The following is an 18,711-nucleotide window of genomic DNA, read 5'->3' on the forward strand; positions in this document are numbered from 1 at the left end:
CAAAGGCCTTCAAAATTCGGTTCCAGCACTGAAAGAGTTAATATAACCATGTATTCGTATAAGCCTTTTGCGGCCAAATATATCAGGAAAGAGTGACCATTTTTCTGTGTCCATTTAATATTATCCCTACTGTATGCAAAACTGAGGACTAGGTTGGAAAAAACTTTAGCTTGCACATTCCTTTAAAAAATACTTTATATTAGGAATATTTTATGCTCTAATTATTTTCCCTAAAAAGCAAGCACTTTGAAAATAATGACTGTCTTTTTTCCCCAAAAAAGCTTTTTGATTTGATTCATTTAAACAGCAACCCATGACCCACCTGTCACACCTCTATTTTCGAACAGCTACCACATTTTTCCTCGAAATGCATATATAAATTCTGCTATTCAAGATAGCTGTATTTAATTGTCTTAAACTGACGCCTTTAATTAAGTATTTTAAAATTCTCTATCAATTGCTTTTTTACTAGATGTTTATACAGTATTTCTGAGTTAATATTTTGGGGACAGGGGAAGGCAGGAAGGGGTACATTTATACTTTGTAACAAGCTTGATTTTTTTGTGCTTGTTGTTTTTCTGACAGACATTGTACCTGCATTTCTCCGGATGCTCCTCTCGTTTGTTCTGGAAGTCGAGGGTGATCTTGGCATCAAGTCCTATGCCCAGGTAGTTGTTCATCACACACTTCTCCTTGTACTCTTCGCTAAAACACAGAAATAAACTGATTGAACCACTGAATACAACTTGATTTTGATTGGCTAAATGCTTATACGGAAAGTGTCGCCCCAGACAAGCCTGTGCCGAAGCCTGTGCAGTCTGCACAGGCTTATCAGAGACAACACTTTCTGCTTTTATAATGGAATTTTTTATTGAAAGTCTCTTCACTACAAAAATCCTGTGAAGGCCCTGATTAGCATATGCAGACTGCATACACGCAAACCATCATCCCAGATAAGCCTGTGCAGATGGTACAGGTTAATCAGGAACATTTTCCAATAAAATGGCACTTTTAATTACACGAACCTCTTCTTAGCTTAAATCCAAATAACGTGGAAAATGTCTTCCAAAATTAGCCTGAGCGTACTGCACAGGCTAACCTGGGACGACAATTTACGCACATGCATTAAGCTCAGTTTTCCCAGAACGTGATGCATTAAGCTCAGTTTTCCCAGAACGTGGCGCATTAAGCTCAGTTTTCCCAGAACGTGGCGCATTAAGCTCAGTTTTCCCAGAACGTGGCGCATTAAGCTCAGTTTTCCCAGAACGTGGTGCATTAAGCTCAGTTTTCCCAGAACATGGCGCATTAAGCTCAGTTTTCCCAAAACGTGGCTAAAATATGAAGCAAACTGTGCTTATCATGGAACAGAAATTTTAAGTTGGAAAAGAAGCATATTGGCATACCTATAGCCATTCTTAACATAGAAAATCAAGGGGCCCGCCAAACATTTGCGGTGGTATGGGCTAGAGTCACCTGCTAATTTTACATCACTACCTCAGATTTAAAGTGGCAAGTCACGTTCTCGGAAAACTGTGCTAAATGCATGTGCATAAAATGTCATCCCAGATTAGCTTGTGCAGTTTGCACAGGCTAATCAGGGACAACATTTTCTGTTATAATGGTATTGTTCATTTAAAGGAACTCTCTTCTAAGCTTAAATCCAGTTGTTGTAGGTGGAAAGAGTTGTCCCAGATTAGCTTGTGCAAACATCACAGGCTAATCTTGGATTACACTTAAGGCAAATGCATCAATCCCAGAACAGCACTCATGAAGATTATCCTATGAAACTCAACTATTGATGTTTGATATTTAATATTTAAATCAATAAAAGAAACTCCACAATTCAAGTTTCATATTTAATATTAAAATTAATATAAGAAACTCCACTATTGAAGTTTCATATTTAATATTAAAATCAATAAAAGAAACTTCATGTTCAATTTATAATAATACAAAAGAAATTGGTGATTAAATATTTTCAACCCTAAGATCAATAGCCTAACCTAAGTATGATGTCTAAATTATTAATTTACCATTCTAAGTAAAGTTAAATGACATTGTTTACATTTAGCGATTTTTCAATTTAATGAATAGGTAGCAAATAATGATCAAGACTACTTCTATTAAGGAACCTGTTCACAGTTTGGTAAATTGACAAAATAAAAAAAAAATGGTTTCAGATTTGCAAATGTTCGTTGTAGTAATTTTATATGCAAGCGAACAATAATACTGAACATTTACCAGGCTCTAAAATATCCATTTTATGCATCTTTTGACGATTTAAAAACCTGAACGTTATAAAGCATTACAAAGGTGAAATGCTTGAATACTAAGTTCTATTGTTACCATTCTATTTTGTGCTACTACGAGGATAGCGTATAGCAAGTATCAATGTGTATTACCAAGTGGTTTAAGGGTTAGACTGTTACTCAAAGGGTCAGTGGTTCATGCCCAGGTTTGGATGACTTTATTTTTGTCTTATATTTTTTTCTTGTTTAATACTGGGACTTTTTAATTCCGATGTTTACATTGATCGATTTAAAGATTCTAATGATAAATTTCAAAACATGCCAAATATCCGTGAACAAGTCCCTTTAACCCTTTCTTACTCAGAAGCAAAGCAAAAATGTGCAAACAGCTTAAAACCAGAACAGCCGGAGAGCAACTCGCAGTCTATTCAGGTTTTATTTCAGGTTTTATGCTGTTTGCTGCTCATCAGTATCTAAGGGTTGGAAATGAAGCCTTAAAAACTTGAATTTAGTAAGAAAGGTCTTAAATTAAATTTTACTTTTACAACAAATGGGTAAAAATACGTATCTAAGATAAAGACTCACAGGGGTATGTCCTCCTCCAGGAGAGGAGAGGCGGCTGCACAGAGGGCGTCCGCGTTGGCCAAGAGCACCTTGCTGATGAAACTGCCCCCCACCAGCTTGCTCGCTATAGAGCTGCTCAGACCTGGAAACGGGGAGACAAACAAGCAAATTCGTTGAATTGATATCCCCCGCCAAACTAGAGCTTTGTCACAGATGTAAGCATTTTTTCAAGATACAAAGGGCCATAACTCCGTTCAGGGCTTTTTTTCCTTCTTTTGGACCCGCCGAAAAACGGCCCTTTCCCCTCGGATTTTTTTTCCCCTCAGCAGGTAAATTTTCCCCCAGACTTCATTTTTTTTACCCTAAAAAAAATAATAAAAAAAAAAAAATTTAAATACATAAGTTAACCTGATCCAGTGTAGAAAATATAACATATTGCATAATTAAATTATCTGTTGCCTTGAATTTGTTATAAAAACAGCAAAATAAGTTAAATTGATTATTTAGGACTTTCCTTATTTTCCCCAAAATCCGGCATTTCGCGTGATTTTTTTTCGCCAAAATCCGGCATTTCACGTGATTTTTTTTCCCCCTCAAAAAAGGCCAGGGCCCTTTCCCCTAAGTCAGATAAAAAACCCTGCCGTTATTAACAGATGGTACACAATGCCATTTGGCCTGCATTATCGTCTTATCCATATATATACTCATACCAAGTTTCAATGAAATCGGCCAAAGCACTTCCAAGATATGGCTCCGGACACAAAAGTGCATTTTTTCAAGATACAAAGGGCTATAACTCCGTTATTAACGGATGGTGTACAATGCCATTTGGCGTGCATCATCGTCTTATCCATATATATACTCATACCAAGTTTCAATGAAATCGGCCAAAGCACTTCCAAGATATGGCTCCGGACACAAAAGAGCCGGATGGACGGACAGACAACTCCAAAACAATATCCCTCCGCCTTTGGCGGGTGATAATAAACTAGAGCTTGTCAAAGTAGAGGAGAATATTGCACTGATGCTGTATGCTGTAGTCAGCCTCAGTCTGGGACAATTGGGCTTAATGCATGTGCGTACATTTCCTCTTTTATCAAGGAATTTTTCGTTGAAAGTAATACTTTTCTAAATGAGAAATCCAGTTAAATCAGACGCTAATCAGGTCCAACACTTTCTTCTTTTATCGTGGAATAAAACAAGAAAACCAGTTTAGGACATGCTAATCTAAGAAAACACTTTCTGTGTTCATTGAATTTTTTATTAAAAGGAAATCTTTCCCAAACAAAATTATGACTTAGCTGAAAATGCTATCCCTGATTTGCCTTTGCACAGGCTTATCTGGGATGACACTTTAAACACATGCATTAAGTTTACCCAGAAAGAGGATCAACAAGAGATGTGTTTGTCAGAAACACAATGCCACCTATTGCGCCGCTTGGATTATTTTTTTTTACCTTTGAACTTGAAGGATGTCCTTGACCCTGAACTTCCACCACTCAAAATGTGCAGCTTCATGAGAACACCGCTTTGATTTTTAATTTTTTTTTTTACCTTGAAGGATGACCTTGACCCTCAACTTCCACCACTCAAAATGTGCAGCTTCATGAGATGCACATGCATGCCAAAAAGCAAGTTGCTATCTTGAATATTGAAAAAGTTATGGCCATTGTTAAAGTTTTTTCGGACGGACCGACAGACTGACTGATATACTGACTGACGGACAGTTCAACTGCTATATGCCACCCTACTGGGGGCATAAAAATTCAGTAAGCTGTAATAATCATGATATAAAAATTTTAAGTACAAAAAGGGGCATAACTCTGGCAATTTTTAACATAGGGTTATACAAATTAAACATGGAAAACTTCATCTCATACGAAACAATGTATTCAAGTTTGAATTGTGTGCATGGAAAAGTTTATGAGTACTTGACGTTACAATTTTTCTGCCTAGGGACAGGCAGACGTCCATAAATACAGTTTACCATCCTCAGAGGTCTGCACTTAATTGCAAGATAATAATAATAAACATATTTAAAGAAGAGTACCATGTTACCGAAGTAATTGCCATTAATGAAGCCTTTTTAGAATTAAAGATTGTATAATGTCTAACTGATTTCTTATTTTTGAAATTTGATCTTGAATTATGAGCAAGATCTTAGACCAAGAAACCTGGTTCTTGAATTGGACACTCAGGACCAGCATGACTGTTACTTCTGCAAAAATATTGAAAATCCATGAAAGATGCACAAAGTTATGAACTTGACAAAGAGATTGAGAGATGGTTTTCTATATTTGACTTTGAACTTTAAAATTGGATCGATGGAACTGCAAGTGACAATTCTGTTTCATCAGAAATATGAAAACTTATGAAAATATTGTTTGGGGGTGGTTCTTAAATTGTTATTTTAATATATGACCTTCATCTTCCATCCAGGGACTTGGTTCTTGTAGGTTAACTCTTTTGCACCAGGCTTGTAACATCTTTAAAGTCATTTAAAATCCTCCATCTTGGACAAAGGTATGCTTACGACTTAGTTTGATTTTGAATATTTGACCTTTAACCTTAAACTATCATATTGACCTTCATCTCGGGACCTTGATCTTGCATGCAACACCTGGTCTCTTAATGATTTTCAATTCTTCCACATAATCTTATATCCATCCATCCTGGACAAGAAGATCAACAAAGAACCTATGAAGCCAACCAAATCCATAATACTTCCTAGTTGCAAATGGAATAACACCCCAAATAAGACAACAACCCTTGCAAATATTTTTCTTAGCAAAAATGCTCCCTTTCCTAATTGTGTGTATTTAATTCCAAATTTATGACGTCCTTGTGCGCCTGGGGCTTAAATATGAGAGAACTCAGAATGTGTCCCAGCCTTACAACCTTATAATTGTACAAGTCTCAAGAAAGTTGGGAAGAATTTTGAACTTTAGCTCCAGTTTTGAGCACTTTACTTCTTACTGAAAGATTTTCAATTGAGATGTGCCATTGTATTGTGGGGGAAACCAGTGTACCCAGAGGAAACCCCACCTGTCCTGTTTGGACCAACCAAACTCAAATGCGACCGCAGCGGGGATTTAGCAAGATTGGCCTAGGTGGGGCGCAACAACAAAACTCACATGTTTCCAGGAACGGGGATCGACCCGTGTCGCCTGGTGTCCTACTTACTGGGTAACAATGGATAGTTAGCAAACGGGAACGATGTGTGGCCAGTGGAGCCGGGAATGTCTTGTGTGGCAGAGGGGGCGTTGTGGTCCAGGTTGGAGCCCACGCTGAGAGACTTGTTGAGCACGGACATGCTGCTGATTCTCCGCGAGGAGGGAATGATCGGGGAATTGCAGCTTTCTGCAAATAAGATTAAATGTCCTATAGTTATTCTAGGCTCTCCTCTCCAAATCCTCAAATTATGGCCAACATAAGAAGTTTTGTGTCTCCATGTTTGGGAGGGTATGATTGGGCTATTTTGCAGCTTTCTGTAAAAAAGATTAAATGCACTTTGTTTATTCTAGGTTTACCTGGCCTCTCCTTAAAAACATGGCCAAACAAGAAAACCGCCTTGCGGGTGCAGACCGCTCATCGTTTTTCTTTTTAAAGGGATCTTTTCACGCTTTGGTAAATTGACAAAATTGAAAAAAGTTGTTTCAGATTCGTAAGTTTTCGTTTTAGTTATGATATTTGTGAGGAAACAGAAATACTGAACATTAACCATGCTCTAATATAGCCATTATATGCATCTTTTGACGAGTTTAAAACCTAAAAATTATAAAGCGTTGCAACGCGAAACGATTGAATAATTTGGAGAGTTCTGTTTTTGTCGTTAAATTTTGTGAAACTACGAAGATTGCTTATATAAGGTATAAAATACGTCAATAATGTGTACTCGGCGGAATAGCTCAGTAGGCTAAAGCGTTTTTACTTCAGGACTCTGGCATGCAGGACTCCAGGGGTCACTGGTTCGAAACCTGCTCCGGGCAATGTTCTTTTCCTTTTTTTAATTTTTTTCTTGATTTTTTACTGGAGCTTTTATGATCCAATGTTTACATTTATCAATATAAAGCATTTAATGAATAAGTTAAAAAAATGCCAAAATCTGTGAAAAGGCCCCTTTAAAGGTGAAGGGACTCTCAATTTCAATCACAAAGGAGGGAGGGGTGGAGTGAAGAGGGGTGTATAGTGTGGGGGTGTGGATATTTATTACATTATCTTCCAAAAATGCAAAAAAAAAAATGCAAAAAAAAACAACAATTTTTTCGGGGGGTGAGGGGGGGGGGTGGGGGGAGGGGATTCTTGGGTGCGAATAATAAAAATAAATATTTGTGTTTTTTAACCGTTTCAAAAAAAATAATTTGGGGGGGGGGGGGGGGGGGTAAAGTGTGAGGGTGTGGTGGTCATTTGTGAGATGATCTTTAAAAAAAAAAAAATAGGGGGGGGAGGATTCGGGGGAGGAGGGGGGAGGGCACGGGGGATGGTTTGGGTGGAGTCTATTGTGGTATGTCAGGTATGTAAGAGTAGTTTTGTCAAAGTATCAATCAAATCTAATCATAAATAAAGAAGTTATGGCAATTTTAGCAAAATTTAATAATTTGACCTTGAGAGTCAAGGTCATTCAAAGGTCAAGGTAAAATTCAACTTGCCAGGTACAGTAACCTCATGATAGCATGAAAGCATTTGAAGTTTGAAAGCAATAGCCTTGATACTTTAGAAGTAAAGTGGATCGAAACACAAAATTTAACCATATATTCAAAGTGACAAAGTCAAAAAGGGCCATAATTCCGTAAAAATGACAACCAGAGTTATGCAACTTGTCCTTTTACTGTACCCTTATGATAGTTTGCGAGTGTTCCAAGTATGAAAGCAATATCTATGATACTTTAGGGGTAAAGTGGACCAAAACACAAAACTTAACCAAATTTTCAATTTTCTAAGTATAAAGGGCCCATAATTCCGTCCAAATGCCAGTCGGAGTTACATAACTTTACCTGCACAGTCCCCTTATGATAGTTAATAAGTGTTGCAAGTATGAAAGCAATAGCTTTGATACTGTAGGAATAAAGTGGACCTAAACACAAAACTTAACCAAATTTTCAATTTTTAAAGGATAAAAAGGGCACATAATTCTGTCAAAATGCCAGTCAGAGTTACATAACTTTGCCTGCACAGTCCCCTTATGACAGTAAGTAAGTGTTGCAAGTATGAAAGCAATAGCTTTGATACTTAAGGAATAAAATGGACCTAAACACAAAACTTAACCAAATTTTCAATTTTCTAAGTATAAAAAGGGCACATAATTCTGTCAAAATGCACGCCAGAGTTATCTAACTTTGCCTTCCCAGTCCCCTCATGATAGTAAGTAAGTGTACCAAGTTTGAATGCAATAGCATTGATACTTTCTGAGAAAAGTGGACCTAAACGCAAAACTTAACCGGACGCCAATGCCGACGCCAAGGCGATGACAATAACTCATTGAGCTAAAAAATAACTCTTGTTTCCCATTTTATGGAGGCTTTACCTGATGAACTGCATCTTTCAGTAAAGGAGATCATGGACACTGTTTTTATTGATGTTCTTACTTTTCACCCCTAAATTGTGGCAATAAAGACTGCTGCAATTTTACAATATACTGTTATATTTTGCTTTATGTGTTTTCCTTGGTGTATTGCAATTCACTTTTTAGGCATCGTAAAATACTGTACTTAATTCATTTCATATTCCACATTATCACATAGAATTGTTTCTTAAAATTAGCAAAATCGCAAATCATATTGTAACAATACTTATTTTTCATAACTAATACGTAGAATATCAATTTTCAATACATGTTTTTTTGTGTGATCTCTGCACAAACAGTATTAAAAAATGTTACTTCAAACACGTTCAATCATGCAATACCAATTTTGAAATATGTGTTACCCAATTTCATATGTTTTATCTTTCAATACCTTTGTTACAACCTATTGCAATATGTGTTAATTTCCAATTTAAGGTGAAATACATTTGAAATATACTTGAAGCCATATCATCCATCATTATCACATTTGTGTCTCTACTTTAAGGGGGGTAAAGATTACTTGGTTCATTTTAGTTTTTTCCCCTGAAAATTATAGCCAAAATAATATGGGTTTGTATTTCATGGGGAGAATGACATGGGATGGCAGTTGGGAAAGGAGATTAGGTTTTCTTCTGTAAAGTTAAGGCCACAGGTAGCAGATTTTTGTCATGCCTAATGATATCAAGTAGGAAAATTTGCAACTCTTACAGGACTCGCGACAACTCTTAACTTATTAGACCAAACAAATAAAATGTTATACATGTCTCTGTTTTGTATCAATTTCATTAAAGAAGTACTGAAGAATTACTTAACATTTGCTGTCAATGTAAACTTGTAAAGCCTCAATTCAAATTTAAAACTTTTACTTCTTCAATATTACGTCACTGTAAATACAATTCATGAAACTATACTCTAGACTTTATCCAAGATAAGACAACAAGTGGCAGTTAAAATGAATTTTCCAAGTAAACATGAGAAAATAAACAAACAAGTGGGCCATTACAGCCACAAAATGCTCACCTGAGTGCAAGGTATAGAAAATTGCCACAGCTTTGAACTGCTGACCTAGTTTGTGACCCACAGCTTTGACCTGCTGACCTAGTTTGTGACACACAGCTTCGACCTGCTGACCTAGGTTGGTACCTCACATAACCCACTTTAATGACCAAGTTTCAACATTTTTTTTTATCATAAATGTGTCTTATAGACTGGTAACAATGATTTACTATAATAAGACCTGAAAACCTATTTATTTTACCCCAATTAACCCAGATTCCAATTTTGCCCAGAAATCGCCCAGATAAACATTCTGACCAAGTTTGTTCAAGATTTAGCAAAAACTGAGGCCTCTAGCGCTGTGATGACCTAAAAGCTTGAAATCATACGACAAATTAGCAATAAAAGTGAGACTTAGACTGGATCATAAAGCCATACAAGAGCACCGCATAACGGGTGCTACGCTCGGCTGCGAAAGCTTGTCAGATTTTTTTGATTTTTTTTAAAGGTCACAGAGACCTTGACCTTTGACCTAGTGACCCAACAAGATGTGTTTGTCATTTTGATTTATTTAACAAAAATATATACGCTGGCAGGTCAGATAACTGTCAATTAAAGCTTATTACTTCCCTTGGATTTGTTTTTTTCGACCCTAGACCTTGAAGGATGATGTTCACCTTGAAATTTTACCATTCAAAATGTGCAGCTCCATGAGATACACATGCATGGCAAATATCAAGTTACTATCTTCAATATTTAACAAGTTATGGCCAATGTTAAGGTTTTAGCACGACGCCTATGGTGGACGGCGGACGACCAGCTGGCTATGACAATAGATCGGGTTTTCTCCGAAAACAGCCGAGCTAAAAACTGAGTGCTTTATAGGTTGACTTTAAAAATATAAATAATATCTCTTACCATTTTTTCGCTCAACCTTGGGTGTTTTGGGCATGGTGTCTGCCGTGAACACAGAAAAGCTTGGCGCCGAGCGCGAGTTTGGACTTCCTGCCTGGAGTGAGGTCTGTGCAGTGTTAAATGGGGTCACAAGGTCACCGGAGCTTCCAGATGCTTCCCGCAACAACAGAGTTTGTTCCACTGTCTGAGCGTTTTGTTCATCAACGGCTGAAAATGTGGTGGAAAGTATGGTAATAAGTTATTCAAACAAGGGCTGTTTGTAAAACATACTGCCCCCCATATGGGCTGTCAGTTGTAGTGGCAGCCATTGTGTGAATATTTTATTTGTCACTGTGACCTTGACCTTTGACCTAGTGACCTGAAATCAATAGGTGTCATCTGCCAGTCATGATCAATGTACCTATGAAGTTTCATGATCCTAGGCCTAATTATCCTTGAGTTATCATCAGAAAACCATTTTACTGTTTTGAGTCACTGTGACCTTGACCTTTGACCTAGTGACCTGAAAACTAATAGGGGTCATCTGCTAGTCATGATCAATGTACCTATGAAGTTTCATGATCCAAGGCCTAAGCATTCTTGAGTTATCATCCAGAAACCATTTTACTATATCAAGTCACTGTGACCTTGACCTTTGACCTAGTGACCTGAAAATCGATAGGGGTCATCTGCCAATTATTATCAATGTACCTATGAAATTTCATGATCCTAGGCCTAAGCATTATTGAGTTATCATCCAGAAACCATTTTACTATTTCGAGTCACTGTGACCTTGACCTTTGACCTAGTGACCTGAAAATCAATAGGGGTCATCTGCCAGTCATGATCAATGTACCTATGAAGTTTCATGATCCTAGGCAAAGCATTCTTGAGTTATCATCCAGAAACCATTTTACTATTTCGAGTCACTGTTACCTTGACCTTTGACCTAGTGACCTGAAAATCAATAGGGGTCATCTGCCAGTCATGATCAATGTACCTATGAAGTTTCATGATCCTAGGCCTAAGCATTCTTGAGTTATCATCCAGAAACCATCTGATGGAAAGACGGACGGACCGACATGTGCAAAACAATACACCCCCTCTTCTTCGAAGGGGGGCATAATAAATACATTAAGAAAAAGATTGGAATTACTGGTCAGATTTTGCAGGAATTAAACAGTCCTACTCGGTTACTCCTTTCTCCATAGATTCAACAAGATCAGGGCTAATCTATTTAACATTTCAGGGGTCATTATCAAAGTGGTGTGAAGCGCTGATCACTGTTGGAAGTGATAACATGAGGGGATTTATTGGCCATATCTAATTACAAGATACTGGTTCAGAATGCTGAGAATTCAGAGGGTTTTAAACATTGCTCACACACTAAATGAATAATTTGATTGTAGAAAAATACAGGGGCATGCATTTTAATAGGTATCAAAGAGTTAATTAATATTAATTAAGTAAAGCACATTTTAATAAAGAGCATCGTGCTTGTATTTGAATGATGGATTAAAATATAAACAACAGATCAAAACTTGTACATAGTTTATTATTGAATTGAATAACATATTCATTAAACTATGTTATGGAAAGTATATAAATATGCGAAGAGTATGTAATGATCTCAGAGCATAATTATAATTATGTTATATAAAATTATAATGCAGATATTTTTTATTACACATTATTATCAAATTATTCAGAAGTAAGCAATTGAATATTCCTTATTTTTTCAATGTACATTTATTAATGTTCATATAAACAAGTTGAAATAGCATTAATAGTATGCCACATAAACTTTATAGAATTCTTGTCAATTTATAATAATAGAATGATAAGCTGCCGTATACATTTATATTTAGTACTGTCATGATTGTAACCCAAACTTTTCTAGCAAGGACATTTCATGGAAAAAAACATTAATTTATACACCAAATACCAACTTTACCTTAGTAATTCACATAACAAATGTTCACATAATATACATAACGGGTAACCATGTTACTAATCAGTAAGTTAAAAAAAACAAATTTTTTAATAAACAACTTTACAGGACTATCAACATGAGTATTTAGCATGATATTTGCTAGTGGAGTGTTGAACTTAAATTATATAATTAAATGAATTAATTAGATGTAGTCTCCTGTGGTTGATAAAAATTAAATACCAAAATGTCCCAACTTAAAGTCTTATCAACATGAATTTTGCATTGATCTACTTCAAACATATTTTCCATCTGTGCACTGGTTCATCAAACATCATGTTTCTTTCTGAAAAACAAGAACAATAATTTATTGTTTGAAATTCTTCTCTGTAAAATAACAGCATGCTTGTATTTGTGTACACTTATTCTTTTAATATGTAACCACTTATACACATAAATTGTACATCTATTCAGATTCAAGACATAAATTCCAACACTATGTAGGCAAGCTACATTAAGTCAGTTGAAAGGTTGCGCCGTTACGGTACCTAATCAATAAGATTTTAATAATGATTAATACTAACGATAACTAACATTATGTATAAACTTATTCATATCATGTGTTCGAACCCTTACAATTTCCTACACAATCAAAATAAAACATAATGTATATCAGAATTAAAGTAAAATGTAATTATGCGGCATAAGGCTACAAAATTTGAAAGCAACATTTTTGCTATTGTCGGCATATATGGTATCTCCTTCTCTCATAAAATGCATTTCAATGAAACATATTTTCCTCCAGCTTTCTTTAGTAAACTCATTTTTGTAAAATGAATTTAATGTTGTAATGCCACTTTCCTCAATTTTAAGTTCCGACAAAAGGACTTTAGACAGAAAATCAGCATTAACTATATGTTTGTATATCTCTTTTGTAGATGTAATGGGGGTTTCCTCTGACTGTTTAACTAATATCCCCTTAATTCCTTCGTAACCTGTCTACACACTTCATGTGTGTCGCGATATGACATACAGTATTGCACTATTTGCTCTCCAGTTTAAATAAAGGTTTTCCTTCAACACTTTTTACACTGCGATCTTTTCCTTTCAACCAACTGAAAATGTTGCCACTTTTAATTGCTGGTTCATCTCCACACTTATTGTTTTTTAGAAATGTTTTGAACTCATCAAAGATAATTTATATTCTGAATCAGTTTCGTCAAAAACTATTCTAAGTTACCTCAGTGATGGAATATGAAAAGTCATTTTGGTTGTCAATCTGAAAGAGTAAAGAAAACTATGTTTTAAAATCATATAACTTCTATTAGTTTTAATTTCAATCATTTCATATTACATGTTCGGTGCTTGTTACATGTCAAATTTAAAATCTAACAAAGGTGAACATAAAATTTTACTAACAAATTTCAAGCTTACCTGTTTTATAAATATAACAAATCAAAATAAATGTTGTATTGGCTATGAATATTTGGCACAACTGATAATAACACTGGTCGATAACTCTCTGAAATATGTTGCAGCATATTCAGATTTGGCCAGATATAACACCTGGGTTCATTTATTATAGCCAAACAGGCTGTTGTCAGCCTGACAGGGGAGTGTGCTTTATGACCACAGAACAGTTAACACTAATTAGTTCTGCTGATAAGCCGATGGCTAAAATCTAGCCGTCCTGGGAGTAACTGAGTAGGACTGTAAACTTAATTACGCAAAATTCATGTTATTATTTCTTAAAGATTGAGTCCCATAAACTTCATTACCTTAAAATAAATGTATTATTTCTGAAATTTTGAGGTCAACATTCTTTACAATTTACAGAATTATTTAAGAAACATGGGTAAAAGCAGTAACAGTGAAACGAAACAATGACATCATTATTAATTGTAATGGTTATTTTTTACAATCTAAAACACTGATTTTTTTAAATAATTTTAAATTTAAGAACATAACAAAAAGCCACAGAAAACATAAGTAGTAAATTTGTTGCACCTCTCTCTGTATGCTCTATGATCTGTCGTATTGCTTTCTTCAAACTGTTGGCACGAGACATCAAAGCATCGCGAGGCTTGAATATAGTCTGAAATCAACAAATCATAGAGAACATCTCTACTTTGTACATTATGCAAAAATCTCCACAAATATTAGAAACCATCTCTGCTTCAGAAATGCCAGTGTTTTTTCACCATGTTTGGGAACGAGGGCGGGTCCCTTTGAATTGGGAAAATTTGCAGCCTTTTTATTAAAATTGGGAAATTATTGTTGCTAAAAAAAAGCTTCAAGTTGAGAATAGAAGACTTTTCAGTATTATTTATACTAAGGTTGAAATTATATGGCTGGATGGGAGATGAACAAAATATTTAAATCTAAAAAAAACAAGATATGTGTTTGTCAGAAACACCATGTCCCCTTCTGCGCCGCTTTGAAGCTATATATTTGACCTCGAAGGATGACCTTGACCTTTCACCACTCAAAATGTGCAGCTCCATGAGATACACATGCATGCCAAATATGAAGTTGCTATCTTTAATATTACCAAAGTTATAGCAAAATCTTAAAGTTGGGGCAAACAAACACACCAACCAACAGACAGGGCAAAAACAAATTTGAACTTTGACCTAGTGACCTCAAACCATGTTTGATTGTAGATCTCAATTAGATGCATGCACATGTGAAGTTTAAAGAACATAGACCCAAGAGTTTTCATTTTATGAGCAAGGTTTAAGTTTTGGGACAGACACACACAAACAATGACAGACAGACAGACAGACCAAAAACAATATACCCCCTGATAATTCGATCTGGGGGCATAACCAATTTTTTTTTGGAAAACTTCAATTATGAATTTTTAGGTCCCATTTGAGTAAAATATATGCTTTTTCCATTGGAAAGGGGGCCGGATACCAGACCTGATTTTTAGCGAAAAAATCACTAAATGTGGATTTGTTTCTCTTTCTTTAAAAAAAAATTGGTGCTAATGCTTTGAACTTCTATTACTTCAGAGAGTTGTATATATTTCTTTAAGAAAATCCATGTGCTCCATTTTTTTATATACTGTAGGGGCACATAAGTAGCTCTATTACATTGACATGGCACAAGTGAACTGGATTGGCATAAATTATATGTCTGTTTCGGACATTTGCATTTTGTTTAGTTCTTGCAGGAGGCCACAACAGTATACAATATGAAGAGCTCTTCAATCAATTCAAATTGCTTCTATAAGAGAAACATATATTAATCGTAACAGTATTTTACTTTATAAAAGTCAGTGCCAGGTTAATACAGCTATATATTTGAAAAAGCTTTCATTAACATTGTCAGAATAAATGTTAAAATTAGAAAATGTAAGCAAAAAAACAAACAAATAAAACAAGGCTAGAGGATTCTCCAGAGCCTTCTTGTTGTGATTAAAAACAAACAGTGAATAAAAACAAACTATTAACAAACTAGCAACAAACTAACAGCAAACAAACAACAAACAATCAACAAAGTGACATACTGGTTTGGGTTTCAAAGCAGACGTACTGGCGCCAGCCAACCTATTTTCCAGCTTCCGCGACACATCTCTATTGTCCAAACCGACCTGCAAATCTCGGTTGTCAACTGAATGCCCAGTCCGTGACATTTTGGAACTTAAGTTACTAGAATTGTTCAAAACGCTCGAATTGTTCGGAAGATTTGCTGCATCCATTTGGAATATAACATCCGGGTCAAAAGTGACAGAATTGCTTTCCCGCCGGTTTCCCGTAACCTCTCCGTACTGAGAACTCGTGCGATTGTCCATAGCAACCACTTGACCCCGGTTGCTAGGGAGATTGTTGTCATTGGAAACGAGGTTACTGACATTGGGATCTGGTTTAATGCTAAGAGGTTCATTATGCGCTGAGGAAACATCACAGTCCAGCTGAAACGAGGTGAACAGATTTTAAAATGGAAATCAAGTGAGAACTGGTTTACCACCTAATTTACATGACATATAAATTAATATGAACTTAATCCATTTGATAAACAAGTTACTTGGAACTTAAGGGATTTCTCCTTATTTTCATGAGGTACATATTAACATGAACTAAATCTGTTGGGTAATGTAATTGCATTTTCCATCAAAATTAAGTTAGCTCTTATTGCCAATATGTTTATGTATCTGTATACTATAATAATATTAAAATTGGCACATTATGCCTGCCAGGTGCAAAAAAGGTACCATGTGCCTTCTCATTGCAATGTCACATGGTACCTTTTAGGACCTATTTATTATAGTCAAATGAAGATATCCCTATTGATTAGTAAGAAAAAATACCAGCATGTGTGTTTACTTTCATTTTCTGGTTTCTGGTAACAATTTACCTATATGTAATAAACTGCAGGGTTTCAACATTTTACCATTTGATCACAATTTAAATAGTAAGTATAAATTATATGAACTCGATACTTCTCATGTACAACTATTGTAAGTGTAATAAAACAAATTATTGAATGGCATATTAACAATACCTATAAAAAATGTACTAAATGATATATAATCAATATTGCAGCAATAAAATCAAGGTTATATACACTATAAACACTAATCCTTTACTTAGACGCATGATTGGTTGATTTAGTATATTTTGAGACGGATCTGATTGGTTGATTGAGTATATTTTACTACAGATCTGATTGGTTGATTTAGTTTATTTTACAACAGATCTGATTGGTTGATCGAGTATTATTTACTACAGATCTGATTAGTTGATTGAGTATATTTTACTACATATCTGATTGGTTGATTGAGAATATTTTACTACAGATCTGATTGGTTCATTAAGTATATTTTACTACAGATCTGATTGGTTGATTGAGTATATTTTACTACAGATCTGATTGGTTGATTTTCCTTACCTGGGTTGAAGCTTCTGCTTCTTCGTTCAATGTTTTGAGCAAACTTTCTAACTTCTCGTTTAAAATGGCACACTGAAACAAGAAATTTGAAAAAAGCATGTAGGCAAAACACTACTATGTTCCATACTTAACATTGGTCTGCTGCTGACTTACTTGTTGACAGCATTACATATAAATAAGTTTAAATACAACAGTTGCCTTAATGAAAATGTTAAAGTTTAAGCTCCTTTGCATCGAAAGCCTAAGGCTTATTGAAGTGCTCTCAAGAACGTTTCCAGGGACTAAGAACCAGTAGTTGGTGTCTTTGGAGGAGATGGAAAGAACGCTTCCACAGTGGGGATCGAACCTATGAATATTTGTCATTTCTCAAACTGGATTTTATTTTATTTTCCTTGATTCTTTTCTTTTTATGCCCCAAAGGTGGGCATATAGTGATCGCATGTGCGTCCGTCCCTCTGTCCGTCACACTCTGCGTTTAGGTTTCCAAAAATGCTCATAACTTCTATGTCCCTTCAGATGTAACCTTCATATTTGGTATGCATGTGTATATTGACAAGGCCTTTCCGTACGCACACAAATTTTGACCCCTTTGACCTTGACCTTGAACTTAGGGTCCGCGTTTGGGTTTCGAAACCTGCGTTTAAGTTTCGAAAAAGCGTTTTTCAGGGGCATATGTCATCCTATGGTGACAGCACATGTTTCATTTTAAAAGGGTGTAAAGTATATATATGTTTTAAATAGATAACCTTTTATTTTCAATTAAGATTGATTATTAAGGTTGCAAAATCAGATTTTTTCAGGCTGCTTATCAAATACAAAAAAATAAGGTCATACCCTTCACCCTTGTTTGTTTAATGAATTCACATTAACCTCACAAATGAACCAGGGAAAGTAGATCCGTGCTAATCCAAAAAATACACATCTTTTATAAGTATTGTTTTCAGGAAGGAAGCTGACTAGAGAATTTTTCAATAAGCATTTGGCTCAATGCAGAACTATTGTTTTTAACTAAATGAAATAACATTGTTACCTCCCAAAATTAATTAAAATGAAACAAATTTATAAACTGACCTTGTCAGACATGTCGGTATCATCTTCCTTTTCGCGGTGTGCAGTTCCCACCTTGGCCACAAAGTCCTTCACAGTCTCACATAACACCCTGCAACACAAGTGAACATTGCAATAGGGGTCTCACATAACACACTGCAATACAAGTGAACATTGCAATAGGGGTCTCACATAACACCCTGCAACAAAAGTGAACATTGCAAAAGGGGTCTCACATAACACCCTGCAAACACAAGTGAACATTGCAATAAGGGTCTCACATAACATCATGCAACACAAGTGAACATTGCAATAAGGGTCTCACATAACACACTGTTACACAAGTGAACATTGCAATAAGGGTCTCACATAACACACTGTAACACAAGTGAACATTGCAATAAGGGTCTCACATAACACCATGCAATACAAGTGAACATTGCAATAAGGGTCTAACATAACACACTGTAACACAAGTGAACATTGCAACAAGGGCCTCACATAACACCATGCAACACAAGTGAATATTGCAATAAGGGTTTCACATAACACACTGCAACACAAGTGAACAT

At 35.6% G+C, this 18,711-nt stretch overlaps 1 protein-coding gene across 1 annotated transcript in view; it reads right to left on the reverse strand.

The window, feature by feature from the left end:
* The window catches only part of LOC127835765 (diacylglycerol kinase delta-like), an 88,507-nt gene that overhangs the window by 29,388 nt on the left and 40,408 nt on the right, over positions 1-18,711 (reverse strand). Inside the window, exons 15-22 of the mRNA XM_052362204.1 lie at positions 18,164-18,251; positions 17,093-17,164; positions 15,711-16,115; positions 14,204-14,291; positions 10,291-10,494; positions 5,997-6,173; positions 2,835-2,955; positions 595-705 (exon numbers count right to left, since the gene is read on the reverse strand). Of these exons, the coding sequence (XP_052218164.1) occupies positions 595-705; positions 2,835-2,955; positions 5,997-6,173; positions 10,291-10,494; positions 14,204-14,291; positions 15,711-16,115; positions 17,093-17,164; positions 18,164-18,251 (1,266 nt within the window). The remainder of the gene's footprint in view (positions 1-594; positions 706-2,834; positions 2,956-5,996; positions 6,174-10,290; positions 10,495-14,203; positions 14,292-15,710; positions 16,116-17,092; positions 17,165-18,163; positions 18,252-18,711) is intronic.

The sequence above is a fragment of the Dreissena polymorpha genome, chromosome 6 (assembly GCF_020536995.1).
Source record: "Dreissena polymorpha isolate Duluth1 chromosome 6, UMN_Dpol_1.0, whole genome shotgun sequence".
Taxonomy (NCBI): Eukaryota; Metazoa; Mollusca; class Bivalvia; order Myida; family Dreissenidae; genus Dreissena; species Dreissena polymorpha.